Raw genomic sequence first — 19,922 nt, 5'->3', positions numbered from 1 at the left:
CCATGAACAATACTAGCTTGCAAGATAGCACACCACCATTGAAATCAGATAGAGGAAACAGAATGTCAGTCAAATGGAAAAGTATGATTTATTGTCTTCCTCCTGGCAAAATTACAGTGACAGTGTCTATGCAAAGGTATCTGAAATTACTGACTTACTGTATTTCTGTCATAGTTTATACAGAAAATACATAAAGTAGAATGGCATGTCATATTCTGAACTATAATAATACCTACTTTAAAAATGTGCTCTGTTTTTAGGTACTAATGGTGTGTGTATATATACTTAATGTATACTACGTTATGCACTAGTAGAGTACTGTAATATAATTTGATGCTTCTGTTACCAAATCTAACAGTAAATGGGGTGTATGCTGCTCTCAGTTAGATGCATGTAAATCTGGAATAATTCCAGTGACTTCATGTTGCTTTTATTTATTTGTATTACAATAGCATATACAGGCCCCAGCTGAGTCCAGGCCCCCACTGTGCCGGGCACTTTATATACACATAGTAAAAGACAGCTCCTGCCCCAAAGAGCTCACCATATAAACAGATATGACTGAAAAAGGCAACATTATCATCCTAGTGATAGATGGGGAGCTGAGGTGCAGATACCCATTGGGGGACGTTTTTAAAGGTGCAGATGGGAATTAGGTGGCCAAGTCTCATGGGTTTTAAATGGGAGTTGGGCCTACTTGGCCTATGTAAATCTCCCCAGCTGACTTGTCCAAGGTCACAGAGACAGTCTGTGGCAACACTAGGAATCAAACCCATATCCCCTGAGTTCCAGTCTAGTGCCTTAACCAAAAGCCCATCCTTCCTCCTTGTGGCAGAACAGAGGAGGATTTGGTCTGTAATCTTACGCCCACGTGTTTGGGTTTTTCCTCACTAAATAAGACCCAGGAATGAACATGTGGCCATCAATAGTATCACTAAAAGCTGTGGCTGCATTTTCAGAAGTGTTCATTCATTTTGTACGCCTTGACCTGTGGGTGCCCAACTCGAGACATCCACTCCATTCAGTAAGCCACTGGGTCTGCTTCCAAAGCTGGGGGAGCCCCAGAGGACTGCTGGATGACAAAGTATCTGCTCAGAGAAGCTTTGTGCCCCTGGGTAATCCGCACAACTTCTGGGTGTGGTGTGCTGTCCTATCTAGTGGCACCAAGACCACTTAGAGAGAGAGAGAAAATGAGTCTGCTCTACAGCCTTAACTAACAGCCAGTTGGCTTTTAGCTCATGCGGTCGAGGCTCAGGCACTAACCTCCAGAAGTCCCCGGTTTGATCCCACCCACTGACGGTCTGTCAGCGTTACACCTGCTCTGGCCCTAGCCAACACCCTCATCTCCACAGGAACCATGCTGCTAGGGATATATCCAGGGAAGACCACCTAGCATGCAGATTCTCGCAGGCACTCCAGAGAGAAGGCTACGTGGAAAAGCTAACCTAGCCATAGGCTGTATTATCTTTCCTGGTTAAACTGTGTAGGAACAGATGGGGCATCATCCATGTGTCCTCTGGCCTGCTCAGCCTCTGTCACCTCTCACCCACTAAGTGCCTTCCATGAAGGCCTAGACATGGGGGAGTCCATGGCAAAAAGAGCTGATCCCCTCTCCAGGAGCGGAGGTTCCCCTTCTGTGCCTAGATCGGGCTCTTTATTTTTAATCATTTTTTCGTGAGTCTTATAAAAATGTTTCAGTTCCTTTGGCCATAAGGCTGAAAACTCATTATTCATAAAGAGAGTTGTAAATATGCAGCTTTACACACTGTAAATACATGATTAGTAATTAGTCATTTTAAATACTATGGGTGGGGTATTTCAAAAACACTTTGCAGTGGGCATTTCTCTGCTCTCACTGAAATCCATGGCACAGCGCCCCAGAGGAAGCAGAGTGAGGCCAGCACTGAGCGCTTCTGAAATATACCAGCCTGAAAATACCACAAAGTCTTGATCAGGAGATAACGTCATAGGGACCGATCCTGCCATCAGCCTGTGAGCACAGTTCCTACGGAAGTATATGAAAATTTAGCACAAAAAAATCATGGAAGGTTTTCGGTTCTGTAATAGAGTGATCTGAAAAGTGTAGGCATGTGGGTTGATGGAATGTTGATAGCTGAAAGTATTTTACATAGAATTACATTAATTAAAAAGTAATGCCCGAGTAGATAATTAGCCTAGTGATTGTTTATAAACCAAAAATTGCATAAATCATTCAATGACAGCTTTCAGTATGGTTGGTTAACATAGAGACGGTGTCAAGCTGTGACTCTGATTTCATAAGTCAGGGATAACCCTGTTGGAGCCCAGGGAGTTACGCCAGTGTAAAACCCATGTGAGTGAGAAGAGAATCGGGCCCCAAAACAGCTGCATAGAATTATAATAAAGGCAAGAACCACACAGCCAGGATCTCTGCCCTCTATTTTAGCAGGTGAACCTTGCTAACAGTGAGTTAACCCAGGGCTATCGCTGGATGTTTGGTAAATACCAGTCCATTCCTTAAACGCAGGCAAACAATTCCAAAATCCTTTCAGAGAAAAAGACCTTTTTGGGCATCATGTCCTTCCTTACCTTCCAGTCATGATCAGAGGTAATATCATCCCCTGAGGGCGGAAAAGACCTTCTCTGACACCCTTATGTGACTCCCTAAGGGATTTCACACAATAGCAGTTGGAATTAGATCCCTCCCTTCTCTCCCAGCCCGTTATTAATTACTGTTATTGCTGAGCCAGATTGTACCCAAGAACTTCATGCGGGTCTCCTGCCTTAATGGCACCGGGCTCCCTTCACCTTGGGTGTCTGCAGGAAGGCTGAGGAGACTCCAGCCTGCGCTCTGCATCCTCACAGCCAGAACGATCAGAGAGAAACTATGCTAGATGGTCCTCATGGAGCTTTCCTCCCTGACAGCCCTTCGCAGAGCAGAGAGGTGGTGCCTTACCAGGGTGATTAATGTTGTTTAGATTGTATTATCTTTGGTTATGGGCTGACTTTTAAGTCTGAGTTGGTACAGTACCTACTGCAATGGGGCCCTGATCCTAAATTCACCATGACCCAAAAAGTGAGGATCACAGACAGAGGGGGAAACCTCACATAATCATGCAGGGCAATATGCCCAATCACGGGAGGCAATATGCCCTCCTCCTCCATGACTGCATTGCTTTCCCTCACCCTTTCCCCTCACTGCTCACAGGTGAGTTGACTGGAGCGAGTTTTTAGGAGGGATTTGAATGAGCACAGGGAGTAGTTACCAGTGTTCCCTCTAATTTTTTCCACACGTGTGGGATGAATTTTGTTACGTGCACCAATATGGAGGTAATGTGTGACACATCACCTCCGTATTGGTGCACATAACAAAATTCATGTGGTGGGGGTGGTGCCGGGGCCGCGAGGTTTGGCATGTGGGAGGTGGCTCAGGGCTGGGGCAGAGGTTGGGGTGCAAGGGTGTGAGGGCTCCAGCCGGAGGTGCAGGTTCAGGGCTGGGGCAAAGGGTTGGGGTACAAGCTGCGGAGTGGGGCTGGTGATGAGGGGCTCAGGGCAGGGGCAGAAGGTTGGGGTGGAGGGAGTGAAGGCTCTGACTGGGAGTGTGGCCTCAAGGGTGGGGCAGGGATTGAGGGGTTTGGGGTGCAGGCTGCCCTGGGGCTACAGCAGGGAGAGAGGATTCCCCCCAGCTCTCTCTCCCCACAGGAGCACCTGTGCTGGGTATGGGGAAGAGGTGCCTCTCCCTGCCACAGCAAGTCTGGGTTTGGGTTGGGGCTGAGAAAGGGCACCCCAGCCATGGTAGGTCCTGGCCGCAGCTGGGTTAGGGCCTGCTAAGGTTCCTTCCCAACTCTGAATTTTAGGGTACAGATATGGGGACCTGCATGAAAACCTGTAAGCTTAACTACCAGCTTAGATCTGGTTTTGCTGCCACCACTCAAATTATTTATGAGTCATTTGAGAAACTCTGTCTTTCTCCCACCTAGAATATCTCCTTCCCAAGTACTATAACCCTTCCCTGGGTAGCTGTCATAAACAGATAGCTAAGGGTTAATGTTCTTTTACCTGTAAAGTTTAACAAAGGGAAACAAACACCTGACCAGAGGACCAATCAGAAAACAAGATTTTTCAAATGTCAAGGGAGGGAAGTTGTTGGGTGGGTGTTCTTTGTCTCGGTTCGGTGACCCTCTCGGCTCTGAGAGTGATCTCTCTATCTCTAGGTTTTCTAATCTTCTGTCTCCAAGTTGTAAGTACAAGGATAGTAAGACAATAGGTTTATATTGTTTTTTTGTATTTACATGTGTGTAGTTGCTGGAATGTTTTAAATTGTATTCTTTTTGGATAAGGCTGTTTATTCATTTTTTCTTTTAAGCAATTGACCCTGTATATTGTCACCTTGATACAGAGACCATTTTATGTCTTTTTCTTCCTTTTTATATAAAGCTTTCTTTTTAAGACCTGTGGATTTTTTTTTAGTGGGGGCTCACCAGGGAATTGGTGGGAGGAAGAAGACAGAGGGGAAGAGAGAATCTCTCTGTGTTAGATTTACTAAGCCTGAATTTACATAACCTCTGGGTGAGGGGAGAGAAATATTTAATTTCTCGGTGCGGTGTTTCAAGGACTTGAAGCAGGGAATCTCCTAGAGTACCCAGGGTGGGGAAATCTGGGAGGAGATAAAGAGGGGGAAGGGAAGTGGGTTATTTCCCTTTGTGGTGAGACTCAGGGCATCTGAGTCTTGGGGTCCCCCAGGGAAGGTTTTGGGGAGACTACAGTGAGCCAGACACTGGAATCTTCTGGCTGGTGGCAGCGATATCAGATCCAAGCTGGCAATTAAGTTTGGAGGTTTCATGCTAGCTTCTCATGTTCTGAACTCTAAGGTTCAGATCTAAGTAGGAAAGTTATGACAGTAGCCTTGAGAGACTTCTCCACCAATTTCCTGGTGAACACTGAGCCAAACCCTTGGATCTTAAAACAAGGAGAAATTAACCATTCCTCCTCCGTTCCCCCCACCAGTTCCTGATGAGTCCACATTCAAGCCTCTTGGATCTTAAAACAAGGAAAAATCAATTAGGTTCTTAAAAGAAGGCTTTTAATTAAAGAAAGAAAAGTAAAAGTCATCTCTGTAGGATCAGGATGGAAAATGACTTTACAGGGTAATCAGATTCAAAGAGCCCAGAGGAACCCCCTCTAGCCATAGGTTCAAAGTTACAGCAAACAGAAGTAAATCCTCTAACAAAAGGAACATTTACAAGTTGAGAAAACAAAGATAAACCTAACACACCTTGCCTGGCTGTTACTTACAAGTTTGAAATATGAGAGACTGATTCAGAAAGACTTGGAGAGCATGGATTGAGGTCCGGTCCCTCTTAGTCCCAAGAGCGAATAACCCCCAAAACAAAGAGCACAAACAAAAGCCTTCACCCCACCAAGATTTGAAAGTATCTTATCTCCTTATTGTGTCTTTGGGTCAGGTGTCATCCAGGTTACCTGAGCTTCTTAACCCTTTACAGGTAAAAGGATTTTGGTGTCTCTGGCCAGGAGGGGTTTTATAGTATTACCCTTCCCTTTATAGTTATGACAGGACTGCAGGATAGGCACCCCTCCCCCTCCTCTGGCTGCAGCAGGTCTGGGCTGAGGGAGAGGTGCCCCAGTCACAGCAGGTCTGGGCAGGGGAGGGGTACCCCTTCCCTGGCCACAGCAGGTCCTGGCCAGGCGGGTTCCCTGAGCTCCTGCGCAGCGCTTAATAGGCTGCTGTGTGACCATGCAGCTTACAGGTAACATGGGTAGTTACCTATTCCTAAAATAATCTATGTTAAAATCAAGGAGATTTTCCCCATAAGAATGTTATTCCAGTATACAATTGAGCTTCGCAAACCTGCTCTCTACCTTTTCCTAAATGTATTCGTTGACATTTTATATAATGTGTACAAACACTAACTAATCCTCTCTACCTCCCTGCATGTCTTGTCGGCAGCATTAACCAGCAATTTAGCCAAGGAGAAACTAAGGCATAGAGGTTAAGTGACTTGCACAAGGTCACAGAGTCAGTCAGTGTCAGGGCTGCTTGCTCCTAGTCCTGAGCGCAAACTGCTAAACTCATTGCTTCCCTAACTTGAGTGTTCCTGCCTAGTACAACACAGGGGTGCATCCTGCAGCTCCTAGGAGATCAGTAACAGCTGAGGGCACTGAGCACTTGCAGGGTTGGACTGATATTATTTTGGCCTAAAAGATACCCTATGCAAAGGGACCATTGTCTTCTGCGGTTTGGAATTAAATCCCCTATTTATTTGTCTTAAAACTCTCTCTGGTTTGGTTTGGTTTTGGTTTTGACACCGACTAACACTGAGGGCCAAATTCTGCTCTCAGTTACACTGCTGTGCATTATTCTGGATTTACACTGGTGTCACAGTCTGGCCCCTTGCCCTGAATTTCTGGTTATTGCTCTTGCTCTGGGTCCTTTTCCTCCTGTGTTCCTTAATTAAGGAAACATGCAGAATTTGTATTTGCCATCTCAGCGGTTCTTCCTGGGTGCCTGATTTTACATTTTCTTACACCAAGTTCCATCACGCCAGCCTTTTACCCACTGCCCTGGACTGTTCAAATGCTCTTGTACAATGCTGCCATCCTTTTAAAAGAGTGTCTTCAGCCTCTCCTGCCTGCATGTCATTTGCATCTCCTGCTACTTAGTCCTTCATCCAAACCGCTTGCTAACAAGTTAAATAGGAGAAATCTCAACCCCGGAGCCTTTTTGGGATCCTTCTCACTACGTCATTCCGAGAACACTTACTTCCATTTAAAAGACCCCAGGCCTGTTTTCTTCTCCCACTCTCACTAGAGTAAATAGAAATGAATTCCACTGTAGCCTTGGAGCCAGATTCTCTGCTGATGTAAACTGGTGCATCTGCATTGACTTCAGTTAGCCCAATGAAGTTATGCTGGGTAAACTCTCATGTTATGTGCGAGCTGCCCCTGTGGAGACTGCGTGATGCTGAGCTGGGACGAGGATTGCCTGAGGGAGGTCTCATTCACCCGACTCCCTATGCTTCAAAATTCACATGCCAGTCTGACAGAAACCAACACTAGGGCAAAGGAAAAACCTCTGGGAGTAAAACTGGCAGAAGGAAGAGGAAAAACAACCTTCCCAGGAACAGCAGCAGGAAAGGACACCTCAGCCCACCCCACCAGTGAACCAAACAACAGCATCTACCCCACCTCCACTGACGAAGCATCAGCAGAAGAGATAACCCAATTCACCCTCCCTCACCCCCTCTACCAGTAAAATAGCAGCAGCAAGACTGACTGGGCTATCCCGAGTGATGGAGGAGCCAACCTGCCTCCTCCTCTTTCACCAGGCTGGCCAGCACAAAGTGGCATCACGCAGTTTAGCGACACAATGTGCTCTGGACTGAGGGACCATGACATTGAGAAGGGTAAATAGGTCAGTCTTCCCAGCCCACTCTCTGCCGTCAGCAGCAGGGGCTAGTTTTCATCCCTTTCTCTCTCTCTCCAGCAGCAGTCTTTCTGTTCACTTCGGTGGGCTTGGAATCAGGCCCTGAAAGGTATATGTGTATAGAGCTGTAGACAAGGATTCACAACCCCTGCATGCTGGTGCACTGTCAGGCAGCACCAAGGAACAGGCAAGCCGGCAGCTCCCAGCCTCCCGTCAGCCCTCAACTCTGGCTCACCAACAGCTCTTTACTCTGAAGGAGATAAAGGGGAGGAAACAGCCACACTAAGCCAGCACACACTGACCAAGATCAGCAATGAACTATTGCCACCAATGTATCCCACGATTCTCAGTCACAGGGGAATCTTGAATCAAATGTGAGTGAACAAGGGGACGGTGTTCAGGAAAGCTGCATCCCATCACCAGCAAACTTATTTAAAGCCAATACACAAGACAGTGAGGACCACAGAGAAAGAATGGACAAAGATCTGTCTGCCCTAGGCTGAGCTGCTCTAAGTTTGTCCCACTGGTAACAGTCCCCATGGGGCCATTATACCATATGGGGGATCACTGGAGTACACCAGCTGTCTGGGCTCACCTTTCCTGCCCATATAAGCCAAAAGAGAGCAGTGTGGTGATCTGGGGCTGGCTACATTCCAGCCAGGGATGCCCTCACAACACTGGACTCTTCAGCTGCCCAGATCTGGGAGCTTCGTGGTCCCTTCGTGCAGCCAGAATGGCACAAAGGAGTCTCAGGTCCAAATTCCTAGAATTCTTGACCCTAGAATTTCAGAGGAGCGGGTCAAACCAGTCACAGCTAAGACGAGACCAAACTTCTGGCAGGTGCCAAGAAAAAAAGGAAAGCAAAGATGGAGTTTTGTTTGCCACTGTGAGCCAGAAGCCCGGAGAGCCATTCACGCCACAGGAATGTGTGTGTGGTTGGCCTTCCTCAAGAGGCAGCAGGGCTAAGCCTAAAAGAAGAACTAACGATCTGGTGGAGAACCTGTTTTCTGCATTATCTCAAGAACAGCACCACACCACAGTGAGCCCACAGAATTTCCATTGCTATCTCCGTCTCCACTGAACAGCATCCCCTGGAATGTTATTTTCAAGTGCTGAAATACAGGGACAGCGGAGGCTTTGCAACACATTTGACTCCAACGCTTACTTCAACTCAGCTGAAGGGCTGCATCCTGGACAGCTCCTGCCATGCAAGTGCACACAGGAGGGAGTGTGAAGGTGCAAGGATTATCTCCTTTTTGTGCCCCTGCATAAAGATCAGCCATAAGTTCAAATCCTCAGCTGCTCCGATTGCAATGGAGTTACATTGATTTATACTCGCTGAGGATCTGACTGACAGGGAAGTGCAGACCCTGAGGTCTCCTGGGATTTTGACAGCAGACAGCTACCATATAAGGGGTAACTGAGGGTGGAATTGTGAACCTCTCCACCAACCAGCATATTTGTGTTATGCTACTGTCAAGTCCATGATATAGTCTCTTTAGCCTAGCAACATCGAGAGCCTGATCTTGCCACCCTACCCATAGTCAGTAGTGTTTTACTGCACAATTAGTCCCTAATCAGAGTAACACAACGAGAGCAGCAGAATCAGACCCAGCGAAAACACAAAAAACAAGAATCAAAATTCCATACGGGCATTGGATTCACCCAGACTTCCAAAGAAGGCTCCCTTCTGAGGATGCTTCACCAAAAGGACCACATACAACAATAGAGGATGGGGGTTGCAGAACACAATGTGGATCAGGAAGCAAGTGCATGGGATAAATTAAGCATTTTCTTGGTGTCCTAAACCGATGGTACATCACACAGTCCATACATATCCTGATCCCTGTGTTAGTCCCAGCAGTAACCTTTAGAAAGGAGACATATTCCACTTGCGGTGGCATGTCCAAAATGAAAAAAGCTATCAGAATAGAAGCATAAAATTACACACCAAAGTAATACAACCTGCTAGTCCAGGGATTGGCAACCTTTCAGAAGTGCTGTGCCGAATCTTCACTTATTCACTCTAATTTAAGGTTTCGCATGCCATAATACAATTAACGTTTTTAGAAGGCCTCTTTCTATAAGTCTATAATATATAACTTAACTATTGTTGTATGTAAAGTAAATAAGGCTTTTAAAATGTTTAAGAAGCTTCATTTAAAATTAAATTAAAATGCAGAGCCCCCCGGACTGGTGGCCAGGACCCAGGCAGTATGAGTGCCACTGAAAATCAGCTTGCGTGCCGCCTTCGGCACCCGTGCCATAGGTTGCCTACCCCTACTCTAGTCCATCCAGCCACAGGGCTCTGTAAGTACAGCTGTTGTGAGGAATAAAATTATATAGACACGTGTCTATATTAAGTTTTGCTCTTAGAAGAGAAGTGTGGAGTCATGTTGATATGAGACGCTCCACTGCTTCCGTCAATGAAATAACAGGATATGCAGGCCCTTTGGGAGAGGCCAAGGTTGGATCCTCTCATGAAATTTGGTTCCCTTTTATCAGCTAATTGAAGGATGACTACCCAGACCAAAAACCAATTCCAGGAGTCTTAGGCTGTGGCTGCACTACGGAGCTTACAACAGCACAGCTACACTGCTGCAGCTGTTACACCGTATCACTGCTAGTGCAGATGCTCTACACTGGTGGGAGAGAGCTCTCCCACTGACTTAACTACTCCCACCCCTGTGAGCGGCAGCGGCTATGTCGGCGAGAGAAGCTCTCCCATCGACACCGGTGTCCACACTGGTGCTTAGGTCGGTGTAACTTATATCATGCGGTGTAGGGGGTGGCTTATTCACACCCTGGAGCAACATAACTTAACACAAGTGTAAGCTGTACGTCTCCGTAGAAATACATCAGCTGGCCCCACACATGGAGAATACTGAAAACCTAGCAAAGCTAATCATTATATGACTCTCTTGTTACATCAAATATAGGACCTGGTTAGCTCTTATGGGACAACCCTGTGTGCTGCTCCCCGAGCCATTAAGCAAGCTTACCTGCTAGCCTGGAGTTCTTGCAGCATATGGAGAATCCCTAGTGGTGGAGATGCAATCCTCTGTTTATACAGCACCTACCCCAGTATAGGAGGGGCATAGACAGGGGAAGGGAAGGCATGTCCCCCAAAGGGGCAATCCTTGGGTGGCAGGGAGCTGCCACAGGAGCTCTGTCTCTCCTTAACGATAGCACTCAGTGTGAAGGGGTGTGGCCAAAATGCTTCTGTGTTATGGCTCTTCCCAGCTGCTAGAACAGACCCTTGTGACTGCACGCAGCTGGACATAAATTAGAGCAGCCCTGAGGCTGCTCTAACTTTTGTTTAGAGCTCCTGCATCTGGAAGCGATAAAGGTGGAATCAGGTCATCTTTGCTTCCTAGTCAGGTGCTGCACTGAGTAGAGCTCAGCTGGATTTGAGAGCCAGGACTATTATTTCTAGAGAGCGTTTTTTTTTACTTTAAAGGAGTTGAATGTTTATTCCCTTGTTCTTTCGGTTGGATAAATAATTCCTCACTGGTTGCCGCATTTCAGTGATTACCGTGATAACCCTTGTATGTATTGCCCGGTTTTCAGAGATGCTAAGCACCCTGTTGACTTGGACTTACGGGTGCTCAGAATTTTTGAAATCTGTCTACTGTTTGCATCAGTCTCTAAAGTGGATTGAGTGCTTCTGAATATTGTGACGCATGACACTACAGAGGGTCAGTCGGTATTTATTTATATATAATTAAATAACAAACTGGTTAAATTATTCATTGCAAATAAATTATCCATTTTAGTGCCATTTTCTCATTTGGGTACCAGTCCTCTTTTCTATGGTTATATTTACTATGTGTAAATATTCACCAGCTAGTTTATTTGAACACCCTTCAGCCTATGGGGGTGATTCCTGTTGTGCGAATGGCTATGTAAGTCACACAATATTGTAGCTGCTCTGATTGGATGTTTGAAACTTTTAAAACAAAAATGACCGATGACAAGTAATGAATAGTGACTAATGAATACTCACATGCAAATACACTTATTTGAATGAAGAACAGCCATTTCCCAAACATTAAGATGAACAAAAAAACCCATTGGCTATGAATAACCAACATAAAAGGGCACGAGCATGGCCAAACTGAAGTTAGTCAGAATTCAAATGCATGTTGTCAATGAATGGGATCAGTCTAATACCATTATTCACACTGAATCTCTTCTACCTATTGAAGTCAATGGGGCTAATTATGTATTGTAATAAGTTGCTGCTCAGAATCTTGCAGTATTCAACCACCTCTAATTATAAATAAATAACCTACTATCCCAGCCTTTCTGATTGATTCTGCTATCTTGCCTAGGGAGGATGTCAAGCTAATCTATCTGTCCTCAATAGTTTAACACCTGCTAAGTTTCTTAGGAGCAGGCACTACTTCAGCTTTCTTGCAATCCACTGCTATTCTGCCGGAGATCAGAGGCAATTTAAATAGCAATGACAATTATTCCAATTTCAGCTCCTGCAGTCGTCTCTGATGAATGCCATCCTGTGTCGAGAGTCTCTTTTTATATTCAGCTCTTCCCATTTGTAACCTATTATCTTAGCTGTAACATGGAAGCTGTTGTGGCTCAGATCTTATTCATCTTCCTCCCTATAAATTCACCACCTGAAACGGTAGCTACAAAAATTGTCTCCATCAGAACTGCCATTGTCCCTAGCATCATTAACATTTACATCTGCGCTCCAGGTATCATCACACCGTTTGACAGGCTTCACTTTACCTTTTCCTGCACTGGCTGCTGCTACCTCTGCATAAAGCATGAGTCCATCAGTAGATTCTGCACAGAGGAGGGTTGATGGCAATTATCTATACGAGGGCTGGTACCAATGGCTCACAGACAATAAGAGAGAAGTGAAATGGAATTATTGGCAGCCATGAATGCTTTGGTGACGTGCCAGATCTTGCCTCTGCTTTGTGGGAACCTTCAGGGTGGCAGCCGTGTCCCTGATGGAGAGCAGGTCTTTTGAAACCAAGTCAAAATGAGTCCAAACCTAAGCCACAGAACCACATACCCCCAAATTTTGGTAACACTGGGAACTGGGTCTAGAATTTACAGCTTGCGTCCATTTTGAAATCTGACTCTTTCCCAAGCATCCGGGGGCATTTGAAACTGACAAGGCTCTGGTAGAAACTGATATAATCACACAAACTATATGTTAGAGGACTTTCATAGAGTCATAGATTTTCTGGCCAGAGGGGACCACCAGATCATCTAGTCTGACCTCCCGTATATCACAGACCATCCAGCGCCCGCACACTAAACCCAACAGCAGAAACGAGACCCAAGCATGACAGCTCACAGGAGACTAAATTATTGTGTGCCAAAGGCAGAGAACAGGAGGCATTGAGTGCCTGAGGCCACTGCAATGGCAGGGAATTGGTTAAGTGAGATGTAACCTGGCCTCAGCGCCGACTTCCTCTCTACCCAGGGGGTGCTCGACCCCCACTCCACTCCTTCCTCCAAACCCCCACTCCCACCCTGCCTTGTCCCACACCCCGCTCCGCTCCCAAACAATTAAAAAGCCTTTCTCAGGAAAGGCACTGGAGGGAAGGACGGAGGTGAATAGTAATAATTATCTGGGGACAGGCTGACAAAGAGGAAGGCTCTGGAGAGGAGTCTGACTCTGAAAGAGCTGGTGTTTCTCCATGTCCAGGGGAATGTAAGCCTTAGGGAGAGGCAGGCCTGCATATAGACTGGCTTATTCTTTTTAAGATCTGTTGTCTCGGAAATGCTTTTGTGCTAAATCAATTATATGTGGCTTTAAGAGGGCTGTTGGATTACCAGTTACCATTGCCATTGCCCTGTGGGGAAATGAACTGCAGGTACTGAACTCAGCTCAAGCCTGCTGAAGTAACCACAGTTGATCCCAGGGGACTGCAGCCCATGGCCTGGCTGAAACTGGGAGAATCATATGATTCCACACTGACAAACGAGTCATGGGTAGAGGCCCGAGACTTGAGAGGAACTGCTCTCAGAGAGACCAGGCAGGCCCAGAGGTGCAGTTAGCCTCCCAGTTAACTGTGACAGTATTAACAGGGGTGAAAAATAGAGAAAATTCTCTCTGAAAGACAGAACAAACAAGTAAAGAAAAAATATCCTTCATTTGAAAGTTCCTCTGTGGTCTTAGATAACTGCCTGTCTGCCACTCGAACCGTGTTTGCTTAGAAGTACCTAAGATTGTTTGACAAATAGACAGAGACAGAGAGCTCTTCATCTAAGGCAACTGAAGAACTTTTAAGGAAGGTCACTATGTAATATTTATTGTACAGATACTTGCTCCATGCTTTAGCAACAATTTTTAATACCCAGTGATAGACAATTGAAGAGCAAACCTACATGGTAAAGACAAGTATTCAACATAGTTTTGGGGAACAGGCAGAGAGCTTAAGCGGCTAGTCAGTGACCAAAGAAGTGATGGTGATACCTAGATTAGATTTAGTCTAGTGTTCAGGGTCCAGGCCAGTCTAAGGCTAGAGTTTGTGTTCAGATTCCGCAATGCCGAGCTCTTGCAAATGCTTCTGGCACGGTTTAGACAGAAATGTCCAAAGTCTTTTGAGATCAATTATTCTCACCATTTTGCCACCATCTTTGACTGCATCCAGACTAGATCTGGGGAACATGCACAACCCACACCCAAATCTAGAGAGTTGAATTGGGATATTGGAATTTGAATCCCAACAATTTTCCACATTCCCCCACAAATGAAATAAATATCATCATCGTGATGTTGGGGAAGTAATAATAATTGGGGAAGCTATAGTAATAATTGGAGATATACTTATCTCCTAGAACTGGAAGGGATCTTGAAAGGTCATCGAGTCCAGCTCCCTGCCTTCACTAGCAGGACCAACTACTGATTTTTGCCCCAGGCCCCTAAGTGGCCCCCTCAAGGATTGAACTTACAACCCTGGGTTTAGCAAGCTAACCCACTGAGCTATAATCATTATCTCTCCTTTCTCTTTGTTGTCTTCTTGGTATGGTTTATAACGTCAGATTTATCCTTCTGTCCTCCCTTGCCTATAAATGTATTCTCTATCCCATTTTTAATTTTCTTTTCAAAAAGTGAACTTTGCTGGCTGTAGATGTCCCCCACTTGCTGAGACAAGAGACTGACATCTTCCAGCCTGTGCTGGAGAGATCCACTTCTAGGAAGAAGATGACAGTTGAACTATGATTTTTCTGTGTATGGTCTTGTGGTAGGGTGATGACTCACTGGCGTGGTGCTTCCTGCTGGTCATCCAGGGAATTAGCTCTTTCTAGCCCAGATCGCCCTCTGCAGGCCAGTGTCTCACCCACTCGTGTCCCTCCTGGACCCCACAACCCTTTGTCCAGGGGTTCTGCCCACTGCAGCATCCCCTCATTCTGGATCTCCCCTCCCAGGGGAACCCTCACCTTACCTCAGTGGCTACTGCCAGTCTCCATTTAGCCCTCACTCACTGGGGCAGACTGCAGTCTGTAAACCATTCATCATCGGCCAGGGGGTTGGACCAGCTGCCTCTGCCTACTCCCGGTTCTGCAGCCTTAGTACCCTTTAGTGGGCCCTTAACTCAGCCTGCAGCCTGGGGCTTTGCTAGGCTGAAGCTCCCCAACTCCCTCTGCCCTTCCCCAGCTCTGCTCCACCTTAGGTACCCTCCTCAGCTTCCCTCTTATAAGACATTGTTCTTTTTCAGAAGGATGCTGTCAAAAATCTTGCCCAAAATCTTGTACCACCCGTAACCCTTTACTGGTGTGAATTCATTGATCTCCTTAGAGCTTTTTGTAAAGTATCAGCTCTAAAAGATTCTAGTTAGGCTACTTGCACTGTCTAAAAGCAAGTGTCATGACTGAATGCTCTTTTTGTATATCAGGCATTAGCAAACATTCCCATCACTGGTTTTTAATAAGGACAGGAGAATACCAATTTACAAACTGTTTACCAAGGTGCCATGCTCCATGCATGACACCCCTTTAAATGCCAACCCTGGTGCTGCTGAAAATTGGCCAAGTTACCCAGTGCACACTATATAAAGCATTCACCGTATATGATATTTGCATAGGAATAAAAAGCAAACAAAGCAGCAGCATCTGGAAGAGAACTTCAGTAGGGTCAATAGAAGAGCAGTTAATGCCTGGAGGAAAATAAGGACAAATGGGCTGGATAGAGAAGTCAGAAAAAGACCTGGAGGTGCCTCATGTGAACCCCAATTCCTGCACTAATTCCCAGCTTCAGTTTCAGGGCCTTTCCTCCCAACTCTTGACTCAGTTCTCTGTATAGAAGAGCAGTTCATTCATGAGATAAATAACAGACTACTCAGTCAGCTAGTTTCCTGTAGTCATCCCAGAAGAAGTGTGTCCCCAGGAGGAATTTAAGGCTCTGAGCCAGAGCCCATTGATGTCATTAAAAAGAATCCTATTGATTTCACTATGCTTTGGATCAGATCCTACACAAGATGGGAGCGGCTTTGCTGGTCAGCTCCGGAAGGGTGTTCTGTGTATAAGGGAAGATGTGGAAGAAAGCACTGAGTCATTTGGAGAAGTGGTCAGCAAGCTTGGCATCACTGGTGGGGGGGAGGGGACGTTTGAGTGCTGCAGTAAAAGACTAGTGAGTATAAAGGGTGAGGTTAAGGATGGGTGTAAAGGCAAGAACGAGTAGGCTGAACTTCATGTGGTGGGGAATAGGAAGCTGGTGGAGAGTTTCAAAGAGGGGGTGACATACATCGAACATCCTCTTTTCTTCTGCAGAATGTTCATTGTCCGAAGAATTGAAGAGTTCTTTCCATCTTATAACTGTGTAAAGTTCTCCCATCCCAACAGCTGCTTCCAGTGTCAAATAACATCACATTTTATTACAGTGTCATTTTTAGGTAACACTAACAACACAGAATCAAAAGATATACATGTCATGTCTCATTTACTCAGTGCAGAGTCATTTAGCGGCATCTTCTACATCTGCTGATGCGCTTCAATCTCAGGCATATGCAGTAGAATACCTTGCAATGCTAGCAGCTCTGCATCACAAAAACCAATGTAACTTTGTGGCAGGGAGAAATTCTCAAGGAAGTGTTAATGAAGGTCTCAATATAGCATAAGATCTAGCTGGACTATTCCATATAACTATTGGTTAAATTGGGGAAAAACAAGACAGTAATTTTCTTATTGATCCCTGGGCAAGTAGTTCGGGTTTCTTCTGTGTTGTTTTTATTGTTATTAAATAGACTTGAATAAGAAAAGCTGGTAAAAGAAATTTAGCTTCCTGGTACTGCAGATAGAAATCAAAGCAGAATAGAATGAGGGAAGATAATTAGACAGAGGATTTCCACCTCCACAGACTGCTTCCCTAACTCAGGATGTGCTGATTTTATCTAATTTGCCAGAGTCACTAGTAATGAGAGTTGATGGGGATTACAGGCTGCAGACATTCAGACAAAGCGAGGATGCGTTAATCAGTCCATTTTAGGGTGGAAATGAATTCCCTGGGCATAAATTATTTGATTCAAGACATATGGAGCCCCTTAGAGGTGAACAGAAAAGCTTTTTACCTGCCAAGACCAGAACTCAGGGTGTTCTGTATGTCTTGTACAAATGAGCAAGAGACATCACCACGATCTGAAACATTTCATCCGCATTCTGCTCTCATTTAATTTGGAGGAATTCCATTGAATTCAATGGCATTATTGCAGCTTTCTGCTTATGTGATGGAAGGAAGAGTTTGCACCAGTACCTTCCATCTGTTAGTTTAGCTGCTAGTGAGGGGATCAGCTGTTTCAGAAGAGGCCTGAATTCAGTGTCTGACAGGTAACGGAATGAAATGATCTCCTAGTGGTTTGGTTTTCACATGCGCTAATCAGTCACTTTTATTTCTCTTCCCCACCCTTCGTCCCACTCCCTCTCCCCAGTCTATCTAAGGGCATAGCTGGACGGAGCATTAGTGCGTGACGTGCTGGGGTGTAAAAACAGCACTCACGTGTGTGGCACACAAACTGGTTGTGTGGCTCCTGCTCCACACACTGGAAGCTCTCTTGTGTGCTAAGCTGTTTAGAGTAGATCAAAGTGCACTATGGATTTCTGAGTGTGCAGCAGCATTGTCCACATGGATACTTGGTGCGCAGCACGCTAGATTGCTGGAGATTTCACACACCAGCCTGCCACACACTCATTCTCCAGTTGTATGTGTGCATGTGGCTGTCTCATATGCATGCACACACTTGTTGTTTTAGAGACCTGAAACAGTGACTTTTTTATTTTTTAAAACAGATTTCTTCAGCTCCCCATTAAAAGAGAAGGCAAGTGAGGTGAAGACAACTCTCTCTTCCATGTTCAAGGCACACCCTTTAGACTGACAGTCCTAAAATGTAACCAGTTCAGTTGGTTCCTACCTAACTCATTGACTTCAGTGGGATTACTCAGAGCTTCTTCTTGGGCATATGCTTAAGTACCTTCTTGAGGGTGTGACTAGAAAATTATTTATTTATTTATTGTTTATATTGTGGTGGTGCTTTGGGGGACCCAATCAGGCCCTCTTGTTCTAGGCACTGGGCAAACACAGAACAAAAATACAATCCCTGCTCCACAAGGAAAGCAACATAAATTCTTCTTGATTCTGAAAAATGTATCCACTCTAACCCGAGGCTGCCACACTGTGAAGAGTCCAGCTTCTGAGCCAGCTGATCTGGCGGCAACACACTCAGGGCATTAGGTTGGTTTGCGACCGTGAGTTTGCATGTGACATGAATATGCATTTGAACATCATGCAGTCCCTCTGCTCCCTTCCCGAGAGCAGCCACGGAGCTGAGGTTTACTAGAACCCTGCTCTTATAACTTTTAACACCAGACATGCTCACCAGAAGGCAACAGATGAGCAAAGGAATACGATCTGTGACATGCACTCATATGTCTTCAAACCAAAGCCAGACTGGTGACTTGTTTCAGTCCTCCTGGCCTGGTCTGGGTCCTTTTATAACAGAGAGGTAAGTGTGACAATGGACAAAGTACAAGCATGTTCCTTAAAACAGATCTAATTCTGAGCATTCTCCTTAGCACTTTTAGAAGTATTTCAAACTTTACAATTTTACAAGGCTAATTTGTGTTGCACATGATGAATGAATGCAGTGAAGTCGTATTAAACGCAGATGTCTTGTCTTATGGCAACATATAAATGTTACAAACGTTTAAGCTGCAGGAGGAAATGGGCTAATTTTAGATTTGTTCCTAGCCCTCTCCATGTGAATGGTGTCGCTGTGAGCCCAGCAATGAAGTTCACTGTGTTGTAGCAGACTGCGCAGTTCCTGAGTGTGTCAACCCAGTCTATGAACCAGAACAGTGTTGTCCTGTCTGCAAAAATGGTAAGAATGCACTGTATTAGCTTTAAAGAAGAGGTAACAGCAAAATACTGTAAAGATTTTTTTATTACCTACACGCAGCCCAGAAACTACCGTGCCTGGCAAAGGTCGATGTTTGTTCCTTCTCATTGTGTGTGTGCTTTAGTTAGCAACTTCCATGACTGCAACTCAAGGACACTCTTCCTCGCATGAGTCATCTCACTGAAGTCAATGGGACTGTTCACCCGAGCAAGGGTTTGTAGCATGGGCCCTAAAACTAGTGAGGATCAGTCCAGGTGAGAATTTCCGCTCTCTAAGGGCTAATTCCTGCTTACCTTGCTCCCACACTTAGTCCCACTTAAAGGCAGTTGGACTATTTGCGTGAGTAAGGGGAGCAGCATTAGGCTCTAGACTGAGATGAGAGGGGTCAACATTTGTCTAAGGTCAGTAGGCTGCTCTTGCTCTCATTGAAGTCAGTAGCAGAACTCCCATTGGTTTCGGTGAAAGCAGGGTTGGGCCCTGGGTGATGTACGTTATTATTTGCCACTGGTCAGCGTTTGTACTGCAAGCATTTATTTTCCATTGACAGATGCCCAGTGCACCACTTGTGCCATAATATCACCACTGCCGTAACAATAGCACACAAAGCGGGGAGCCTGTGTCAGGATACAAAGCATCTCTAACCATTGCGGTAACATGACTGACATTATGACTTCATTCAGTGAGGTCGGCTTCTGGGCATTTTTAGGGTGGCATTACACCATAGAGTCAGAATCAGCCAATCAGATCCTCGTTTTGTAAAGCCCACTTTGTAGCTGTATGCGTTCACTGGAGAATGGAAGGGAACGGAGCCTTAACCTTAGGCTAAGTGTAATTCAGTATCATTTGTCTCCATTCATTTCTGCTAGTACTTACCTAAGTAGCATTTACAGTGGCACTGAGTCTATCCTGGCCACATCTCACCCTTTGAGACATTCTCTTTAGTCACACATTGGGAGAAATTCAGAGGTGAGTCTAAGCAGGTGTAACTTATACTGTCTTCCAGCCCACTTCACCTTTGAGTTATGCCAGCTTATACTCAGTAAGATCACAGGTCCAGTAATACTCTCAGACTTGTGTCCGTATCTTCTTATCAATGTGGAACTTCCACTCCCTACACATCTCTCGAG

At 45.5% G+C, this 19,922-nt stretch overlaps 1 protein-coding gene across 3 annotated transcripts in view; it reads left to right on the top strand.

The window, feature by feature from the left end:
• VWC2L (von Willebrand factor C domain containing 2 like) overlaps positions 1-19,922 on the top strand; it is a 133,781-nt gene that overhangs the window by 12,411 nt on the left and 101,448 nt on the right. For all 3 annotated transcript variants that reach the window (XM_030579563.1, XM_030579561.1, XM_030579562.1), the window contains exon 3: positions 18,648-18,777. In XM_030579563.1, the coding sequence (XP_030435423.1) occupies positions 18,648-18,777 (130 nt within the window). The remainder of the gene's footprint in view (positions 1-18,647; positions 18,778-19,922) is intronic.

Source organism: Gopherus evgoodei, chromosome 11, assembly GCF_007399415.2.
Source record: "Gopherus evgoodei ecotype Sinaloan lineage chromosome 11, rGopEvg1_v1.p, whole genome shotgun sequence".
Classification (NCBI taxonomy): domain Eukaryota; kingdom Metazoa; phylum Chordata; order Testudines; family Testudinidae; genus Gopherus; species Gopherus evgoodei.
The sequence above is the reverse complement of the archived record's forward strand: the minus strand, read 5'-3'. Positions and strand labels throughout refer to the sequence as shown.